The 22493-nt window shown below is 35.2% G+C and overlaps 1 protein-coding gene across 4 annotated transcripts; it reads left to right on the top strand.

Annotated features, from left to right (window-relative positions):
- The first annotated feature begins 1280 nt into the window (after positions 1 to 1280).
- Positions 1281 to 20959, top strand: LOC106054383 (battenin-like). 4 transcript variants are annotated; one of them, XM_013210216.2, is made up of 15 exons: positions 1281 to 1384; positions 2353 to 2643; positions 3520 to 3599; positions 4591 to 4658; positions 5470 to 5544; positions 8928 to 8980; positions 9319 to 9353; positions 10497 to 10603; positions 10810 to 10876; positions 13314 to 13516; positions 14738 to 14838; positions 17013 to 17132; positions 18756 to 18866; positions 20057 to 20222; positions 20882 to 20959. In XM_013210216.2, the coding sequence occupies exons 2-15, from the start codon at positions 2626 to 2628 to the stop codon at positions 20935 to 20937; spliced, it is 1260 nt and encodes a 419-aa protein (XP_013065670.2). In that variant the 5' UTR covers positions 1281 to 1384; positions 2353 to 2625; the 3' UTR covers positions 20938 to 20959. The 4 variants fall into 4 exon arrangements, with proteins under 4 accessions (XP_013065670.2, XP_013065672.2, XP_013065671.2 ...); XM_013210218.2 differs by having other exon boundaries at positions 1306 to 1384; positions 2500 to 2643; XM_013210217.2 differs by lacking the exon at positions 1281 to 1384 and adding an exon at positions 1391 to 1655 and having other exon boundaries at positions 2500 to 2643.
- The last annotated feature ends 1534 nt before the right edge of the window (positions 20960 to 22493 follow it).

Genomic DNA, 22493 nt, shown 5'->3' with positions numbered 1-22493 from the left:
GTTTTAGATTTTTGATCAAAAAATATTATTTTTTACAATTGTATTTCTAAGTTATGTAACTTATGTCATACTTAATACTACATTAAAAAAATTAACGTTTTTTTTTAAAGAGAAAAAATCTATTCACTATGCAAATAATTTGGACATAGTTTAAAACAACAATTAATAAGTAGTTTTTCATATTATCGCGTGAACTGCAGGGTTGGCATATTGTCAAGGAACACAAAACTAAAGGAATTTATTTTTTAATTATTTTTTTTTACGGAAATGTTTTTTTCTTGAGGCTTTGAATAAGAGATTGACCCTTTGCAAAACAATTAGATCAATTAGATATTCATTATAAGACATTAGTTAGGCCAGGTTTACATCTAACTTCACATTCACTTTCACCTATCTTTTGGTCTGCTGGGCCGCTGTGGCACCACACAAGATCTGTCAACATTCTTTCTCCATTCTTCTCTGTCATTTGTCTTTGATAGAATTTCATTCTGATGTTCTTTCTGACAATATTGAAACCTGCCTTGGTGGACCACTTCTGGGGCCGATTTTGAGTTTGCGTTTGCACACAAACTGTCTTTGTTCTTTGGTTTAGTTGGTGAGGTGGGGTGGTGGGATACTTCTATTCATTTGAGCATATCATCAAGTAGCGTTCACGTTTATCTTATCTTATAAATAACAGACGTTCCCTCATAACAAGATAATCCATGTCCATCTAGTCGAGCATGTTAGTTCGAGACTTAAAGTCTGCTAACTCATTGGCTTTCCTGGTTGATTCGGGCAGCCCGTTTTAAGATCTAACAGTAATCTAACAACTGAAACAAGGTTTTGCTCAGCGTGTCTTAACATTTTCTGAAAAAAAAATCATCAACATTATATAGACATTCAATATTGTCTATGACTTGAATGTTTCTTTACTTCATATAAACATTAATTGCGTATGCTATAGTGAAAACAAGGAATCTATTAATGGCTTGGTTTGGCCTTCAAATGATTCATGATGACACAGATTTTCAAGCATAAATTCTAGATACTAGATTGTTGCAATATCTCGTGTCTCCAAAGTTTTGCAACTGTACGTCCCTGTCAGCATCGAGCAGAGAAGTTTTAAATGGAATTATTGTCCAACCTCAAAATAAGAATGATATCTAATTATTTTAAATACTAAATTGAGTTGTACTTTCTTTTTACAAGTGGTAATTAGTACCATGACCTACATATTGGCTTTCAATTAGTCATGTAAGTATATAATCGCAGATAACAATCCAATTAATAGGGTTTTTTTTTATTTCAATCTTTTATTGATAAGTCTGTTTATCAAACTGTATCTGTGTATCATGTGTGTTAATGTTTTCTTGTGTGTCGTAGGTTTTGGTGTGCTGAAAAAGTACATACTTTTCTAATGTTGTATAAACATTTAAAATAATCACAATGTTTCTGGTTTAGACACAGTTCAGGAACAGATACTAAGGGATTTTATCATTTAGTTTTAAAAGTTTGCTATCAGAGTTGGCTAAATCTTGTTTTTAATATATCAGAATTAACCTTTTTATATTGTTTGTAATTTTATGGTGTATTATACATAATCAAAATCAGCTGTGACCTGCATATTTTGCCACAAGTAATGCAGACAAAGCCGTTATACGCCAAGTTTTACGGTGAGAGTAAGGTGGTTCCTGGATTTACGAGAACTGTAAAATAAATTTGTTTTCAACATTTGATTTTTCTGTTCATCTTATTGCATATCATTTCATTTTTGTGTGGAGAAATGCTTTGGGGATAGAGTAGTCCAGATATTGGTTTTTAAAACTGAAGGTAGACCTATTGATTTTCAATTTAGGGCAATTAAGGCGAATACTGGGGTGATGGGAATTCGTTTTTTTTTTTAAAACTCCCATTTATATGTAATAGGTAGACGCCATTTAATCTTTGTCGAAAAGTTGAACTGCTGTTGTAAGGGGTGACTGTAAAAGACCTTCTTTAACTGATTTTAGTGACTGGTGGTACTGTACCCCTACAGATGGTCTTAATTTCAGCTCCCCATTAGAACAGTAAATAAAACTTTTTATTTTTCATAACTTCTAGGTATAACAAAGCATGGGTAGATTAGCAATCTGTTAATCGTATAAAGCTATGTATCATATAAGGCGCATGGTATCGTGTGTAGCACACTTTATTTTCTTAAGACACGGCTGCTTTATTTGTTTCACCATTGCAACCTTTTCGTCAGTCGCCTAGCTGAATCTCCTGTACGCTTCTCTAACCCAGTTTATATGTAGGCCTATCGTTTTCTTTTTATATATCTGCAATTGGTTTTGTTCATACTAATTTCATCTGTTGAAAATTCGTTTATAGCGTCATTAAAGTTTTGTGTTCACAAGCTTTGAAATAGGAGTTAGGTTTAATAATTACAAAGCACAAAGAACACAGAAAACAGTGACACACACTCCATGACATCGCTGTGACACATATATGTACAACTTGTCTGAATATTTTTAATAGAGCTTACACAAGAATGAAAAGAACAGCAATTTTACGTTTGAACAAATGATTTGAAAACAAAAGACACGTCAAAAAGATTTTTAAAAAATAGGACACATTAAAGCCATCTAGCGTTCTCTTTCAACTATGCAGTTACGGAACTGGGTAAGTTCTTTTTGACATAAAAGTAGTTGTAGATTTTTTTTAATGTCTTTTCATAAACGCTTTCAAATTTCATTTGCTGAGTAATACTACTGAGTTCATTGATCTCTGTTTAAAATACTCTTGTTACAAAATACGCTACTTAGGTCCTCCACAGCACAGCAGATTCCATTTGTAGGCCCTATGTGTGTCAAATAAGTGATGTGTTCTTTTTTTTTAGAAGATTTTGAAACCCTCATAATTTTTACCACCTTATTTACATTAAATGTTTTAACATTTAGTTTTTGTATGACCATTAAAACAATTTGTTTACATAAGCATGAGATTGCATTAAGCTTGTTTTACAAAGCTTAAATCAACTCACTCTTATGTCTGGTTAATTATTTTGTTTGATATCTCGAACACGGGAAAGAAATTGTAGGCCTACTTGACTGAGGTGGTGATAAAAGCTGGATTAGTCCCTTTTATTGGTCACCGCTTTAAAGTACGTTTGAAACAAACAATATATAACTATACAATCTTCTGTTTTCATACGCATCCCACTAGCAGAGTGGTTAGAATGTCGGCTTGAGGAGGCTTGAACCATAAATTCGAGTTCAGGTCGTTCCCCTTTTTTTTTTTTGTAAATGCTTTTAAAAACGATTACGGTAGAATTCACACATACATCTCTTTCTTTCTTTCTTAAAAAAAACAACAACTTTGTTTTCCTTTGGATTAGTTTTGTTTGGATATGAATTCTAGTTGTAAATAGATTGAAACTCTGAGTAGCAGACTAAAAAGAAGTAGAAGTCCAGATGATTATGCAAGGAGCTGTTTGGATTTATCAATTTTTTAGAGCTTTGTGTAGGCCTACATGAAACTTTTGTTGTTATGTTTTAGGTATGTCTCTTTTTGATGGGAGCAATCAACAATCTTCCATATGTTATAGTGAACTCGGCAGCCAGTACGATCGCTGACAGGTAAATGAGCATTGTTTTCTCCAGGAACAATAACTCTCAACATTGCTGCTTCTTTCATACATTTTACTTAATAGGCCCCTAGGTCGTAGAAGACAATATTTGCTAACTACCGGACTTTTAGTTGTAATCCCAGACTGTGTCAGTTATTGAAGCTGTCTATTCTCTTTATTATTGATCTAATTGCATAGGTCTTAAATGAACGTGTTTTTTTCCCTCAATGAACTATGGTGCCTCTGTTTTGGGGGATAAAAAGGGGCTATCAATCTTTCCCCAATCTTTCAAGAATGTGAAGAGAAATGTTACTTCCCAGAATGATTAATTGGCAGTCACTGTTAGACAAATTAGTTTCAAAAATAGTTGATTAAATAAATGTATAGTCAATAGTAATTTTTAAAAAAAACCTTATAGAATCTGGATCTAAGTGTGCAAAGACTTAACATTTGCATTCCATTGAGTGACAAGAGCAAGCTATACACATTTTTCATTATACGTGTTAACGGCAAAGTGCGAAATCTGGCATTCCTTATTATTTCCAAGGCGTGTGCAAAAAGTATGTGGAACTTCGCATGTAACTCATGAACCAGAGAATGAGCAAATTTCCGTATCTAGGACTATGCCCGTATCTAAGAGTTGTATCGGGCAATTTAGACAAACGTAGAAGGCGGAGACTGCCTGGTTGGTTAGGAGTAGAGGAGGTTTAAAGCCTTGAATAACGTGGTGTGGCTTCTAATTTTTTTCCCGGACTGAAAGAAAAGAAGGGATGCTGCAAATATTTTTAAGACCAGGAAAAGGCCACAAGGCCAATTTTAAAAATGTTTTTCGGGCTTAAGGAATTATTAGTGTCTCGAGATGCGCTTAATTCCGCTTTAGTGCGATTGTGTTGTAACTAAAACATTGTAATAAAGTTGTGAAAATTTTATTTAGTATTCTACTTTTGTTTTAGTTTATAATGAATAAATTAACGTTTACTCAATGTCTTTTTTTTTTTAAGATTTAATCATTCAGATCTTGTCGGTGTTGTCTTTGGAGCCAATGTTTCTCTCTCAGTTTTTGTCAAATGTAAGAAGCCCTTTTTTTTCGTACAATAAGGCAAAACGCCTTGTCTAAAGATGTTACGTAGGACTATTATTATTATTATTATTATTATTTTATTATTGTTATTATTATTATTATATTACAAACGAACGAATATTCGTTCTCTGGCAATTGAGCTTTGTTAAAGACAAGAAAAACTAATTGTAGTCTCCCTTTATCAGTGTCCGCTGAGGAATTTTGTGGTGATGTGACAGGTCTGCAGTAGTAGCGTACCGCCCACTGACAGGCAACGAGAATTATTATTGTTATTATTATTACTATTATTATTGTTATTATTTGTTATTAATGTATTTTTTAAAGACTGACTTTCAATTGAAGTCGAATTTATAGCTATTAAATTACATACAACAATAAATTTATACCAAAGTTAAAGGTCATGAGAATTAAAAAAAAAAGAAGAAAAAAAACAGAGATTACCTATTCGACTCAGTCTAATTTTAAATCTTCTTTCATAAATTTAATAAAAAATATGTTATCTAAATTAAATAAGGGATCGATTAAGCCTACTTGTGTAGACCTATTTTACAATGCCTTATTTACATATTTGTATCGCTAAAATTGTGTCACTATTTCGATATAAGAGGGATAGATAGACATCATAGCTAATATCACTGGATGTAAATGAAACTCAAAATAATATTAATATGAAGAAGATATTAAAAAACAAACAAACAATAAAATACTATTTTGAAGTAAATGTTTCTTAGCGCTGCCGCATGCGTGACTTTGCCATTGTAATGTCATGACTACTATAAACTGACTATTTGCGTTACAGCTTTGAACACGTTTCTTCTCCTGAAAGTATCCTACACCCTCAGGTATATTGTTAATGGATGTATTATGCTTCTGGGTAAGTTGCAATCACATATGATTTAATGAACTCATCAAAATATAATCAACCAATTCAATTAACCTTAACATTTAACTAAGTATACTCTATCAGCACCACACGGCAGGTAACGGTTTTTGCTGAATTCAACGTGGATAAATAAGGAGATCACAGCTTGCTCCCGTGTAGCCACGTGAGATGTTGCACCCCTTTAATGTTTAAACTCGAAGACAAACCTTGGGGCCGATTTATAAGCTCACACTCACTCTTATACTAGAAATGTTTTGATTTCGATTCCTAATTTCATTTTAATAAAAGGTCTTGTGTAAAGCAAAAAATCTCTTGAAGATGGAAGCTCTCTTTAAAAGAAAGGAGAAAGTGAATGCTGGGATAAGTGAAAGTATAGAACTCATTGGCTAAAAGTCTGATCAAGAGGGGCACTTACTAAAACTATTATTAAAAAGTAAATTTGATGCTTTTAACGTTTCTTTTCTACTTTCTAAAATTGTTTAATGTTGAGACGCTTGACTGGGCTAAGAATACAACCTAATACCTGGATCAAAATTTAAAGAATCCAATAAAAATAGTCTATGTCTTCAACTATTTTTGTCTACACTACACTAGAGTTTGGCAGCACATTGTCCAGAAACGGAAAGATCGATAATGAGACCAAATCCATTGAATCCATTTAATATGAATCCTACGGCAGACTGTATAAAGATCAGGGGCGGACTGGCAATATGGGCAAACGGGCTAATGCCCGGTGGGCCAGTACCAAATGGGCCGGTCTGGTCGCGACCAAAGAAAAAAACATTTCAACGCAGACAACTTAAAAAAAGACACAAAGGCCCGATCACGTTTTCTTGTTGTTTTTTAGCGGCCCCCGAGAGGGGAAAAGACGCAACTAGTTTTGCGTGGCCTGTCTGTCCGTCCCGATTAGATCTCGTAAACTAGAAAAGATAGTGAAAATCCGACATCACAATATTTTAGACCATTCAAATTTCTGATGCAACGGCTACTTTTGTCTTTTCTGAAAGCGAAAAATAGAATTGTTAAATCATTTATGCAAGCATTTTTTTCAAAAAAAATACACCACTTTTACAATTATTCACTATTAATATTAACAAACATTTGAGGCTCTTTACAAGGGCCCACATCCGTTTACCATATATTAAACACATTTTTGCAAACTGTTAAAGTTTTTTTTGTCAAAAAAAATCTTTTATCTTATTTGTATTGTTAAGTTATATAAGTTCTGTTATACTAATTACTATATTTACAAAAAAAATATTTCTATTTTTTTAAAGAGAAAAAATCTATTTAGTATGCATATAAGTCAGACATAATTGAAAACAACAATTAATAAGTAGTTTTTCTTATTATTGCGTGAAATGCACATCGGTAGAGTAGCTATAAAACACCTAACACCTTACGAAAATGTTTTATTCTTGAGGAATAAGAGATTGGCCCTTTACAAAACAATTAGTTGAATTAGATATTCATTATAAGACATCAGTAAGGCCAGGTTCACATCTAATTTCACATTCACCTATTCTTTGGTCTGCTGGACCGCTGGGGCACCACACAAGATCTGTTAACCTTTTTTTCTCCATTATTTTCTGTCATTTGTCTATGATAGAATTTCATTTTGATAATATTGAAACCTGCCTTTTTACCTGCCTTGGTGGACCACTTCGGGGGCCGATTTTCAGTTTGTGTTTCCACACCAACTGTCTTTATAACCTTGTTTTTTTTAATTATTATTACAATTAATTTTGTTTGAAATTCAACAAGAATATATTTTTAAAAATTACACTATACAATGTACGTATTAACATTTGCAAAACGTTATTCCGTACTTTCTGCTATGCACGAGCGGCGGGGACAACACTTTCATGTCTTTGAGGTTGTGTTTGGCCTAATTATTTTGCTGGTCGGCATGGACGTTTTGATGGCACTCTCATTTGTTTTTGCTCTTTCCCTCCCTCGTCTTTTGATGGTTCCATTGAAAGTTAACGAAAAAGAGAGATGGGAGAGGTTAAGTTAGAAAACATTTATGTAACGTAAAAAAAAAAATAGGGGCGACAATTAGCTCTTTAATAATAATTAATAGAAATTAACTTTAACACATACACACAGCCGCGAAATTGCAAAGCACCCAACTTATTCACAGCTCAATATGGGTATATAGTTCTACTTATCTTGTCTTATCTTATATACTACAGACGTTACTTCAAAAAGAAGATGATTACGTCCTACCCGTCATGCATTCAGCGATGCATATTAACCAATGACTTAAATTCTGCCAAGTCACTGGTTTTCCTGGCTAGCCCAGGCAATCCATTCCATGCTCTAATGGCACTAGGGAAGAAGGAGCGTTTGTACAGATTTGTCCTAGAATATGGGACGAGGAATGTGCCTTTATCTTTTGTGTCTTTGATTTGAAAAGAAAAAAATATTTTTTGTTTATTTTTAATAACATATATCTAAAAAAAATACACTTAAGGTATGATAATATAAGGTATATACATATATATATTGCAGAGGGGAGTAAAATTCCGCCCCACACCGAAAATGTATGACATGTCCTTTTGTGGGCCAGTTAATATGGTAATGTCCGGGCCGATTTTGATACCCAGTCCGCCCCTGATAAAGATTTTTCGAATAGACGAGGTATCACCACACACAAAAAGCTAGCGGTCTATCGAGCTGTCCATCCTCCCTACATAGCTCTAAGAAACGTGGACAGCCTATAAAAAAACATGTAAAAAAAATACTGAACCACTTCCACATGATCTGTCTCAGAAAAATACTGAATGTAAAACAGCAAGAAAAAAATACCTGATACTGAAGTTCATCGAAGAGCGGGTCTGCAAAGCATCCACAGAATCCACACAATCCTGATACAATCTCAGCTGGACGCGTTTTCAGAATGGAAGACCGCCGCATCCCTTAATGACTCCTGTATGGCCAATTAAGGGAAGGGAAGCGCTCACAAGGTGGACAAAGAAAACTCGTCAGGGACAACCTCAAAGCTTCTCTGGAAGCCTTCAGCATTGACCCTGCCACCTCGGAGACGGAAGCACGCGACATAGCATTATGGCGTCGCGCTGTGAAATTGGCGCACAAAATTATAAAGAGTCAGAGAAAAAAGCAAGGCCAATGACACTAGTTCCAGCTGGAATAACCTGCCCAGTGTGCAGCCGAATATTCCAGGCTCACATAGGTCTCACCAGCCACATGAGGAAGCACAAAATCCCAGTGCAAAGCCCTCAGCCCCTTGGATGACAAAATTAGTCATCATCAAATCCCGATGGACGATATATATATATAGCAAAATTCTATTGCACTTCCGAAATTTATTTCAAATATCATCATTCTAACTTTTTTATTTCTCTTTAAAGGTCTTTTTGGAATATCTTATGCCTTCAATTTTGCCTTCGCTATTGTTTGTATAGTAAGTTTCATTAATTTTATAAATTAGCATACATTTAATTACATCTAGAATCATTTTATATTGTGATTTTTCTCTTTCGGTTAATATCTGATCTTTGAAATCTAAATATAAAATTAAAATATTCGTGATAACAAATAGTAGATTATCATGTTTACTTAATGATGCAAACCTCCTACACGAGTTGTATATAATCTTATACTTATTTGCTATTGCAGAAACAAATGTGCACTATAAATTATACGAATATATTATTATGAATTCTATAAGTTCTTTAGTATATGTATTGTCTGACCATGGAACTATATTTTATTTACTGAACGGGTCCTTATTTGTTCCAGGCTGTTGTAGGTTCAAGTTCAGCATTTGGAGAAAAGTAAGATTTATTATTTTAAAACTTGACATAATATTTGAGAAAACAAATCTTATAGTTTTATGCACATTTAGATCTTTGAAAGATATACAATAATACCATAGGCGTAGCCAGGGAGGTTGGGGTTCAAACCCCCTCCCCCGAAATGAAATCCCTTCGCAGGGGGGGAATTAGAATTTAGTGACCGTTTTTTTCCTTTGATTCTGTTCATTTTAGATGAGATTTTAGTACTAAACTATCAAGCTAACCTAGGGGGGTTTTCGCAGCGCTCCCCCAGACCACTTTACTGGCAATGGCGGGGAGTCTACAATTTTCCCACTATCTCCAGGAAGAACCTCTTCTAGGGTACACTAAACGTCTTCGGAAAGAATGAAGGGTCAGAATGTAATAAAGATTAATTATGTACACACGCATACACACGCACGCACACACGCATACACACACACACAAACACACGCCCATGAATAATACACAGCATACAGATTTATTGTTTCGGGGAAGTACTTGCCTATCAGGAAAAGACAAGGACAAGAACTTTGTTGACATCACGTAAATATGTTCAAATCTATAGTATCGGTATGAAGTTACAGAACAAAATAAGTAAAAAGTAGTTCCCCTTTCAGGCTTTGCTGTCCAAATGGGAAATGATGCTAAGGTCATCAATGGGTCATCTGTTTCTTTGGTCAACGGTTAACGAGAAAGGCATGTGGCCAGCACAACGACCAACCGCCTTTACTTTCCCCAAACTAAAGTTAGGTATCCATTAGAGTTGGGTGTACTCAGGGGTGCCAAAAAAAAAATTCAACTTGATCTGATACCGTGAAGTGGGAGCAAAAACGTTTACAAAGCATAATAAGGGAAATAACTCCACATATATAGCAACATCTCTAAATATTTTCGACACCAAACAAAATAATTAATTAACTAAAATTGTTTAATTTGTTATCGGTTCATGTTTTGTTAGGTACAACAAATAATTGTGTTTGGTTTCAACTTAATCGGAGAATGGGTGTGGGAGAAATAGCATGTACAAAAATTGTACCAGACAGAGAGTGAATTAGTTTATACGCTTTAAAACAAAACGGTATTTTGCTCTATACTATTTGTTTGTTACCTCAGTAAGCCCTGCAAACATTCTCTCCACAGTGTCACACTTGGATTCCTGACCAGGTACCCCAGCTCATTAGTTAACGCTTGGGCAAGTGGCACTGGAATGGCTGGCTTGCTGGGGGCTTCTATATTTATCATATTTGGTAAGTTTACACAACACAGTCTACATTCACTATACTTTTGATTCCTTTATTCGGGAAACGGCTACGAAATGAGATGAAAGCCAGGGCATTAGCTGTGGTCGGAACAATGTTGCCCACACAGAGTGAATGAAATTTGCTGACATTTATATTTAAACATAGCCTATATTAAAAATAATTTGATAATTATGTATTTTTTAATGTTACAGGATGCTCAGTGGGAGATGAAAATGACCAAAACCAAGAAAAATCTGACAAGCTTCAGCAGTTAAATAAGTAAATATGTCACGCGTAGGTTAAGTCCAAAAGTATTCTATAGCACTAAAAAAAAGTTATAACCTTTTAAAAATGATTTAAATCTAGGCCAACTGGGATTACAAATTTGAACTAATTTTAAAAGAGTGTTACATTTTGTGACTAATTCTTTCTGGTATGGGTGAGAGATGATGCAAATAAAACAAGAGTTTTAAATCAGCAAAGAAAAAAAGAGAAAAAAGAAAATGTGTTTCTGAAGGATACACGGGTATTGAGAATAAACTCTTTGTGTCGTTAAGGAACATGTGTACTGAGTGCGTCTACTACAAAATGAACACAGAATATAAGAATCTAGATCTATATTGTTATAAACCTGGTGGTGGCACAGATGAGGGTAGTGGTGTGAGTGTAGTCAGCCGACGCAAATCGCCCCAGGCCAGCGCTAGACGAGCGGTCAACCGTGACGAGTGCCAATACGGCGGTTCGGGAAGGATCGACGGCGGTCCGGGAAGGATCGACGTCGTGAACAGAGCTCAGGAGCGTCACGAGAGTTGTAGTCATCTGACCACCTAGAAACGTCGAGCGGCGTTCTGTCCGTTCGAGAAGGCCAGTAGGGACCCTATATAAGAGCGGAGGTGTCGCAGTCAAGACGGCTCACGGCAGGGGTTCAGAGCCCGGTTCACTACAGTCCGGTCGACTACAGCACAGTTCAGCGGTGTGGTTCTGTACGGAGCATTACGACGGTTCAGTGCGGAGTACTGTCAAGTACAGTTGAGACGGCTGGCGTCTTGATCTTGGTCTGCGATCGAGTCCGACATAACGAGCCTAGTGTGTGAAGTCAGTCCTGAACTGTTGAACCCAGTGCAAGCCCTGAACGAGACGGAGAGGCCAGTGCAAGAGTTGATACTGCGGAACGGTGTTATCGGAGAGATATTTGTACAGTGTACGTGTTGCCAATTGTACAGTATTGGCTGTTATTTATTCAACTATTAAAGTGTTACGTTACTTTTGAGCCCTGAGTTGTCAAGTTCTTTAAGTTGGTGGTGTATGGTGCAGTTTGCAGAGAGCCTGGATAGTGAGATTCGTAACAATATTATAAGTAGGAATTCCACTTACTCAATGACTTATTTATGAATGTAGGCCTACGTATCAAGAAATCTCAAAAACTGCCGTACAGATTCGATGTCTTTTTTCTCTTTACTCTGTAGGCTTAGAACCTATCAATTTTTCTATATTTGATTTATCCGTTAATGTATTTTTATTTAGTTTAAATGTAGTGCACTCGGGATGTTTAGCTCCTACCTCCATAGATATTTATATAACAAAAAATATGTCTTGCAACTTTGCTGTTCTCTTTTTTTTTAATTTCTGAAGATCTCCCAGTGGATGGGAGGCAATCCACAGATCAGATGTTTTAGATTGAAACAGTGTGAATGCTGATTATCTCTCTTTCTAGCTGAACATGTGAGACTTTAATCTCTGAGAGCTAGATATGGTGTCTGAGAAAATGGCCTTGTTTAATTGTAACTGTCTAGTATAAATAGTAGTTTTTCATAATAGTTGGGTGCTTTCTAGTAATGCTGTGGGTTCCGTAGTGAATATCGTAAAGAGGCTGTTAAAGTTTCTCTACTGTTTGATGGTCAAGTCAAACGAAGAGTTCCTGCTTAAGAATTCTAGAGTAACATTTCTATTTGTATAGGCCTACAAAAGTGTTAAGGAAATAAAAAGGTTTTTTTTAAAGTCAGTAAATAACGAAATGAATTTTGCTGTGAGTCAACCTGTGTATGATCTCGCCATGACCTCCCAGAACAATTGAGTTGGAGCTGGTTGATTCTATTTTCACATTCAGCCAATATAATTGCCTAAATCAGCAAGAAAAAAAAACACAATGACTTGGCAGAGTTTCTTGCTCGACAAGATTACTTATATATTTATCATTGTATGACTGTTTCAATATGTGTCGTGGTGATTTGATTTTACCAAATTATCAAAGTTTATTTTACGTGCTTAAAGAGCTTTTTTTTTTCGAATGTGGTGATTATTTTATTTTCGTTTTTGAAATTCTTCAAAGAATTCTAAAAGTTATACTTCTCGGAAGAATAAAGGATTTTCGGCATACGTAACTTTTGTAAACGTTTATCTAAGGCAATTGTCCCCAACCTTTTTCGAGCCGCAGACGCCATTTCCCAAATATGTGTCACGTACCGCACGATTGCAAACTGTTCCATTGTCTAATGGAAACAATCCTGTTCTGTTTCATTTCGTACTGTGTGCAGAAGCTTCAAGGGGCTTGGTCACGTGACGGATATGACCGCGGCCATAGTTTGAGCATCACTGATTTAGAAAGATTATTTTTAACAGTATATAATAAAAACATTGAAATCAGGTACATAATATTTTGTACATTCTTTTTGTTTGATTTATACAACAACAACAAAAAAAAACTTTTGAAATGCAGGTGGGCTTTCTTGCTGACGACTCCTGTTGTCATAATTTACTGGGCAGCGTATTTCTTCATGGTCAAAACTCCTGACACTTCTAATGACGCCATGCCAGGGAAACAGCAGGAAACCTCAGGCTACACAACTAACTACACAGAGCCTAAACTGATAGCCAGGGTCATTGAGGACGCTGACCAGTTGATTCAAGGACAAGTGCAAGGTGGGCAGTTATTTTACTCTCTCTGGCCTGCTGCTTTAACAGATTATCAGCTTTCTTTCTAGAAAAAGAGATTTAGATGTTTGCCATTCATCAAACCTGTTGGAAGAGGTGATACCTAGTGAGGTGCATTGCGTATGTGTAAACAATTAACTCGAACGGAAAACATTCTTGTTGCCTTTTATTGCAAGCTCTCATTTCATGTCCTATCTATAAAATAGTATAACCAGAGCTGCAATCCAGTATCTGCATTAAAATTATTTATATCATAATTTGTCACAGCGCACTAACATATAAGTTCCCCTTTAAGACCTTGTGATCTATAGGGCAGATGATGTAAAGGTCATCTGTTTCTGTGGCCTACGGTTAACGTGGGTGTCATGTGGCCAGCACAACGACCATCCGCCTTTACTTTTCCCCAACTAATTTCAGGTACCCATTAGTGCTGGGTGGACTCAGGTGCGCCCGAAGATACCGAAATTAAAAATCCCAGTCTTCACTAGGATTAAAACCCCGGTTCGGAGGCCAAGCTTTACCGCTCAGCCACCGCGCCTCCGCCCTAGCATCTGGTAATGCGTTATCTGATAGATCTATGTAGACTACAAAACTTATGAACGAGAAAATCATTAAGCGTTTTCGGTTTCTGATTAATAACGTGAGTGGGGAAAAAAAACTAATTAGAGCTTCTTTATGAAGTCAAAGGTCACATGCTAGCTCAATTTGAGTTTATCATAGACTTGAACATTGAGTAAAGACTTTAAAAAATATTTTCAAAAGTGATTAGAAAGAAATCGCATTGGATGCCAAGAAAATCTGAACAATAGTTTAATGTTAAATATGGATTAATAAAAGCTATCGGTTGGTAAAATGCTAGGTGTAAATGAAGTGACCTAATCTATTTTATAGTTTAATGGTCTAATGGTGCACAACCCTTTTCGACCGGGGGAGATTTACATTTCCAACTCATTTGTCACGTGTGGCAATAGATCTGATCCTCTGGGGGGCGGATATGGCCCGCGGGTCTTAGTTTGGGCATCACTGGTCTAATGAAGAAGAATTGATTGAGACGAATTAATTCTCATATTTAAATAAAAATATTCTTACAGTCTTGTTATACATATATTTAAGGCTCAATAGCTTGCACAGTTGTGAAGATGACTACTGAATAATGGAGATCTATATTACTCTAAATTTTTGTTTTTGTTTTGTTTTCCTTATTAAAAGGTGAGATGTCCAAGAATACGACAACACTCTTGCTGAAGAAAGAGTCAGGCTGCGGAAAATTCTGGAGATGTTTCAAGCTTGTATTATGGCTGGGATTGAATGTACGTCTAGCTGTGTTATACCATGTTAAGTAAATGATCTGTACAAAGATTGTTAATTATTACAGTTCTAACATCCCAAGGGAACAATTATGAGTTAAAACAATTAATACCAGTTTTTGAAACGGTGCTATTTTTAATATCGTTTTGTATCCATATCTTACTATCATAAAGTAATACTGATATAAACCTACACCTAAAATTCTCCCATGACTAAATTGCTATTTAAGAGAGAAGACAAACCAATTAAAAAAAAACAACAACACTAGGTTACAAAGATGGTTTATTTGGAAACACAAACTCAGAATCGCCCCCTAAGTGGTCCACTCAGGTAGGTAAAAAAGCAGGTTTCAATATCAATGAATATAATAAGCTATGAACTGCAAACTATCAACAACCACAACCATATCTCCATCCATTCAAAAAAGAAGAGAAGTGTCGAAAGTGTTGCTGATATTTTTGTGGTGATAGGCCGCCTGACCACGTGATAGCACAGGATACGGAGATATATTGTTATTCTTATTATTATTATAAAATTATTACATTGTTAGTATTCATATGTATGTCTTTTCAAAAATGAAAAAGAACAAACTATTAAAATATTATTTAACCTTGGTTAGACTTAGATCAATATTAGAATATGGATCATCTGTCTCAACTCAAGAAACACTTCAGGACAGAAGAATAAAAAGTAGCAGTAAAACATCAAACACTAAACCATTATTTATAAATACAAAAACAAAACATAATAAAATACTCAGGAAGACACAAAGAAAAAGGCACATATCTTGTTCCATATGCTAGGATACACTCATACAAATGCTTTTTCTTTCCCTAATGCTACTAGAGCATAGGGATGGGTTGCCTTTAGTAGCCAGGAAAGCAAACGAATTGGCACATTTATAGTTTGGAATATTGTGTAGGCCTACTCAGTAGGTCCAGATTATGGAAACGCGTAGGACGTAATTATCTTCCCTTTTGAGGTAACGTCATTAATTTATAAGACGAAAAGAAGTTTTTCTAAAACAAATATAAACACATTCTTTTAATTGTTAGTAGCTAGCATATTAGAGAAAAAATATGTGTATACCTTTGTTTTGAGAAAAGAACAAAACCGTTTACTTAAATGTTATACAAATACACAAAATATATCTCCCTTATTAATGTAGTCTCTCCCAGGGGCGTAGCTAGGAATTTTCCATCGTTTGGGGGCCAGGGGGGCTTGACCTCTTTGTGGGCCCCTGCATTTTACGTAACATTTAATTTTTAATGTCAAAAAAACAATTTTGGGGCCTCCCCTCAAGTGTGGGCCCGGGGGGATTTTCAAATTCTCCCCTCTCCTTCCCCACCCTTACTACGCCACTGGTCTTCCCTGTTTTTCTTTTACTGTGAATAGTTGTAAAATGATATTGAATTTTCAAGATTTGTTTACATTATTATTAAGAGCACTGCGCTGTATATGATGTCATAAAGGATCCTAATAGAGGCATCTACCTATCAATGTCATACCATTTTGAATTGTATATTTATTACAAAACTTAAATCAACTCACTCTGTCAGTCTGTCTGTCTGGTAAAAAGACTGAACATGGTTTTTCTCCCATTCCACATTCTCGGATCAAGTTACAACTTTGCACAATTATTCATTAAACAGGACAAGACACGAATCAATAAAAAATTAAACAATTTTTTAAAATTAATTGTTGGTTATTAATTATTTTGTTTCGTTTCGAAATAAAGGGAATAAATGCTACTTGATGAGAGATGTGAATATATAAATATATATCCACATCTGTCCTGTTTCAAGACGAAACCAAAGCCAGTGACTCACCTGGGCGCATCCATCTTCTTCGGAGACAAAAGGATTCAGCCCCCTCATTATATTTTGAAACTTCCCATTCACGGGTGAAGTTGGAACTTTTCAGAATTATTCATAGTCGATAAGAATACATGGATCAATCCAAAAATCAAACAATTATTTAATCATTTAGTACTGACAAATTAAATTTGTTTTATATAGCGGAAAGGGAGATAAGCCAGTAATTTTCAGATAAATGGCAGTACTGAGCGTTACCATCTATTAGATACGCTTTGTTTTTAATAAGTATTCTTTTTTTTTTCAGTAAACCTATACATCCACAAAAGAAATTAACATTTCTCATGTTTTGTCCTCTCCAGCTATCTGGTGTCTACGTCTTTGAATATGTTGCCAGAGGATGTGCAGCCAAGGTCCGGCCCTCAAAAGAATATAACGTGGGATGTCCGGAGTTATATGCATCCTTACAGTTGTGTTACCAGGTCGGTATGCTGGTACTAGATTCTGGACCAAATAAGAACAACAAACATGGGATTTGGCCAATCCCAGACACACATCGCGAGAGCATGAACATGTGCTAAAATTAGAAAGACGGCATGTTTACAGGTAGTTAATAAGATAACTCCTGGTCTGGTGCACATGTATTGATTCATGATCTTAGTTTTATGTGCAAGTTCCTCAGCAGCATATTGAACTAAGAGAGGAAGTTAATAAAAGGTCTGGCCTTTTTATTGTTAAAATAAGTTTACAGATGTCAAGAGAAGACTAGCATGACTGACTTTTCTTTGACAATATACAACAGAAGTCTGTGCAAAGTTCGCTAGATCGACATTTCTTTTTACTAATTACAAATTTTGGTGGCTGAGTGTTAAAACTCTTTGCTTTCTAACCGAGAAACTCCGGCTTCGAATTTCTGTGAAGACTGTTTTTTTTTATTATTTTAATGGGTATCTGACTTTAGTTGGGGAAAAAAAGGCGTTTGGCCGTTGTGTTGGCCACATAGCAACCTGCTCGTTAAACTTTGGCCAAAATAAACAACAATAACCTTTACATCATCTGTCAAATAGATCGGAAGGTCTGAAAAGGAGTACTTAACTCATTACGACTTCGAAAATGTAAAATAGATAAAAGTCATTCTCACATTTGATGGAACAGAAAACGCAGTAAAGAAAATACTTGTAATTTGTAATATTAAAAACGAAATTAAACGTATAATTTGTTAATTATGTTCTATTCAACTTTACAGATTCTCCACTGTTCTAAAAGTGCAATAGTTGTTTTTTTATTTCCCTTTCAAATAAAGTTATCATAAAGGATTATGAATCTGCCTAGCAAATACATAAATCAGACATAAACCACATGATAGCTGCCTGGCCCTAAAGTATGTGTCCAGACCGTGATCATGCCTGGCCCTAAAGTATGTGTTCAGACCGCGGTCATGCCTGGCCCTAAAGTATGTGTCCAGACCTTGGTCATGCCTGGCCCTAAAGTATGTGTTCAGACCGTGATCATGCCTGGCCCTAGTGGAACTCAGCCCCGCCGTCTGGCACTATTTCCGGTATTTAAAACACAAAAAATGTATAATCTGAGGTATCTACAGTGCATTATCTTGCTATTACAAAATTTTAGTTCCGAAACTATCTGTAGGGGGACTTTAAACTCAAAACCATCTGGAGCTGTTTTAAACTTAAATCTCTCTGGAGGAGGGGGGTTTAAACTCTAAACCCCTTGGCTACGCTCATAGAATTTCGAGTGTGTAATTTGCTTTCTTTATATCGAAGAGGTAGTTTTTAGTTTCAAACCCCGCTAGAGGGAGGATTTAAACACAAATACCCCTCTTGGCTACGCTCCTAGAATCTGGTGACTGATGTATGCTGTATCTAAATCATCTTCATTTCTTAACATTCGAAGTCATCAAGCTTGATTCAAGCCAGAAAAGGGACGCAATTGTCTATGCATAAAATCAAACGGATTAAGTACCTTCCCATTTTAACGCATTTCCAATACCAACATTTTGACACCTCTGTCCACCAACTGTCATCGAAACAGTGTTTAAAAACACAGTAAGCACTTCTAAAACTGCCAATGTTTCTTCGATGTTTTAGGCTGGTGTGTTTGTGTCAAGATCTAGTGTTCAAATGTTTCGGATACGTAAAGTTGAGATCCTTACAGTACTGCAGCTCCTGAATATGTTGCTGTGGATTGTGGATGTCCATGTAAGTTACCCTGTGCGTCATGGTGTTTTTGGTTAGGCTACTTACTAAGATGGCATCCAATGTACCAGCTGTTTGAAAGTGTACCGTTTTCCTTATAGTCTATCGAATTACTTTTTTTTCCACAAAGATTATATTAACTTACTCTGTCTGGTACAAAAGTTGAACACGATACTTCTTCTATACCCATTTGCAGATCAAATTGAAACTTTGTGAAATTATTCATTCTTGGATCAAGTGTAAACTTTAAACAATTATTTATTGTAACTAATAAAACATGAAGCAATTAAAGCATTAACCACTTAGTCAATTATTGATTATTAATTATTTTGTTTGATATCATTATTGAGAGTTGTAAATGTGGAGATTTTCTACATAGATAAGCATTGTTTGTTTCTTGTGTTTTTAGCGGCCCCCGAAAGGGGAAAAGACGCTATTAGTTTTTGTGTGGAATATCTGTCCGTCCACATTTATGCAAACGGCTTTAGATTTTTTGTCAAAAAATATTTTTTTACATTTGTATTGCTAAGTTAAGTAAGTTCTGTCATACTAACTAATACATGTACACAAAAATGTTTACTTTTTTTTTTAAGAGAAACAAATCTATTTAGTATGTATATAAGTTGGACATAATTTAAAACAACATTAATAAGTAGTTTTTCATATTATCGCGTGAACTGCTGATAATAGGACATTGAACTAAAGGAATTTTTTAAATTTATTTTTTTTACGAAAATCTTTTTTTTTTCTTGAGGAATAAGACATTGTCTCTGTACAAAACAATTCATAGATAGATGATCTTTGTGAAAATATTGAAACCTGCCATTTTACTTGCATGGGTGAACCACTTCGGGGGCCAATTTTGAGTTTGTGTCTCCACACAAACTGTCTTTGTAACCTCGTATTAAAATATTTTTACATTCTGCTTGTTTTAAGTGATGATGTCAAGACACAATATTTAAAAAAAATGTAATTTCTTATTGGTTTATAAAGATCCTAGACACGGATGATCAATCCAAATTACGCCTAACATATTCTACTGTATATTTTTTTTAAACAAATATAACAGCAATTGTTTCACTTTATGGGGATTGACATTCTTAAAAGAAAGACAAGGTCAGAAGATTTTTACTTGATCAATAGCACTCATTGCACAACTAAAAAGTTTGAAATTTTTTTTAATGCAATTTCAGTATAAGTTTATACCCGTGGCAGCTCTTCCGGCATTGATGGTCTACGTTGGCCTCCTGGGAGGTGCCTCTTATGTGAACATCTTCTTTGCTTTGTTGAACGATGAGAAATTCCCCAAGGAGGACAGAGAACTTTGTGTGAATATTGTTGGACTCTTTATCAACTTAGGTACATCTCACGTTTTAACTGTCAACTACTCTGGACTAGATATCCTGCATTAGATTTAATAAGAAAGATAACATTTACCTTCGTTTTTTTTAAATCAATATAAAGCTCAGTCCTTTACACGAGTGGCGTGGTAGCAAGACAAGCAATGGACAGCAAGGATGTCAGCCGACAAATAATAAACGAGGAAAAGACTGTGCCTTCCAACACCCAGTCTGGCGCTACTTTCACATTTCTATCTATCTATTATCTATCTATCTATCTATCTATCTATCTATCTATCTATCTATCTATCTATCTATCTATCTATCTATCTATCTATCTATCTCTATCTATCTATCTATCTATCTATCTGTCTATCTGTCTATCTGTCTGTCTGTCTGCCTGCCTGCCTGCCTGTCTGTCTGTCTGTCTGTCTATCTATCTATCTATCTATCTATCTATCTATCTATCTATCTATCTATCTATCTATCTATCTATCTATCTATCTATCTATCTATCTGTCTGTCTGTCTGTCTATCTACCTGTCTATCTATTTATCTGCCTATCAATCTATCTATCTATTTATCTATCTATCTATCTATCTATCTATCTATCTATCTATCTATCTATCTTTGCTATGTTTATCTATTAATATGCGTATCTCTGTGTTCTATTTACAGGTATTGTAATTGGTACAGGCTTGGAGACTGCTTTGTTTACTACCATTTTAAAATAATAAAATTTTATTTGTCATCATCTGTTCGTAGTTCACTTTTTTTTTGCCTGGGATCAAACGTAAGACTCAAAAGACGTTGATTTTCTTTTAGAACAGACTTGTCTAACAGTTAAAACCTAAATCTTCAGCGATTCTTCAGAACTGTTCGCAGTGGGGCCAGACTTAAGCCTGAAGAGGACCGGGCAGTATTTTTATGAAAGTGCCTGCCTCATTTTGGAGACTTTAATGAAAAGCCATTTAATAAATCCTCGGGCCATGAGACTTTAAAGAGCATATACTTGTACATTTCATTTAATTTCCTTTTCCTTCTTTTTTTTCCTTTTCCTCTTTTTAGCTTGCAAACTTTCCATCGAAAAAACCTGGACACGGATCTCGAAAACGGCTCTGACTTGTTCCCTAGAAAATTTTACATATATTCACTAAAGAGTTAAATAAACAATTAAAAGCAACATTTAGAGCACCATGCTATGTACAAAATACAAATCCTTAACTTGGCCAAACAAGAATATCCTATACCATCTCTCTAGCAAGATCCAATATTCTAATCTAGATGATTGTCTTTTAATATTTCCAAGTGTAGATCTATGTCACCGAACTAGAATTGTATATATTCTGTGTAAATGTATACATTGGCATAACCACTAATAACCAGGATTCTTTTCGGGAGAATGGGGGGGGGGGGAATTGGGGAGATAGACAATGCTCCTTTTTTTAAAATCTATCATTCATTAGTTATTAAGAGCAAAGTAATCGCTGTTACAAAAAGTCATCCGTTCTATAAAGGACAAATTGTCTATTTAAATGGAACACATATTTGTTGTTTTACGTTTTCTACTTCTTGAGGTTGTGGAGGTTTAGAGTGAGGTCTGGGTGGATTCACTGTCTGCACTGCTGTAGAGCAGGCACTTGTAAGTTTAGTCTAACATTAGCCAACTATAATTTAGTATATAATCCTAAAATCTCAAGTACGATCGAGAGTTATTCTAGACGTATTTATATTTACATATTCACCTGCTATTAAAAGAAATTCCCCTCTCTGACATAGGCATGCCAAACACGCGTCACTTTGTAAGACCAGTCTGAGGATAGTGTGAATCGTTACTCAAAACGAACTTAATCCGTTTTTAAAACCTTAAAAAGTTAATTCAATCAACTTCAGTCCTAGAAAAATGATTTGTTTAAATGTTCAAATATAAACCTCTGAAAAAAAGAAGTCGTTAAAAGAAACTAATATAAAAATGTATCAAATACTTTTTACTGTGAAAATATAAAAAGATCGGGTGAGGGGGGTTGAAGAGGATGCCATGAATCAGTGATCAGTTTTAATTATCGGCCAAACGGAATTACTCCAAATGGAGATTATTTGTTGACTTTATTTGTAAATGAAATACTAGGAATCGGCGTGCCCTTACCCTATGGCATAAGTACAGCACACACTAGAATGTCCCGGCCAACCAGTTTTGTCTAATACCTTTTATACAAGCAGGCATTGGTGACCTACTAAAACAAAATAATCAAATAACTGTTTAGTTTAAAAATAACTAGTTTTATGTAAG

Source organism: Biomphalaria glabrata, chromosome 10 (genome assembly GCF_947242115.1).
Source record: "Biomphalaria glabrata chromosome 10, xgBioGlab47.1, whole genome shotgun sequence".
NCBI classification, from domain to species: Eukaryota; Metazoa; Mollusca; class Gastropoda; family Planorbidae; genus Biomphalaria; species Biomphalaria glabrata.
The sequence above is the reverse complement of the archived record's forward strand: the minus strand, read 5'-3'. Positions and strand labels throughout refer to the sequence as shown.

Bases quoted from the DNA above. Each gene is read 5' to 3' on its own strand.
- LOC106054383 (XM_013210216.2), top strand. The intron at 3,600-4,590 runs GTAAATGAGCAT...TTTTTTTTTAAG, and splicing joins GCCAGTACGATCGCTGACAG to ATTTAATCATTCAGATCTTG. The intron at 18,867-20,056 runs GTAAGTTACCCT...ATGCAATTTCAG, and splicing joins TGTGGATTGTGGATGTCCAT to TATAAGTTTATACCCGTGGC.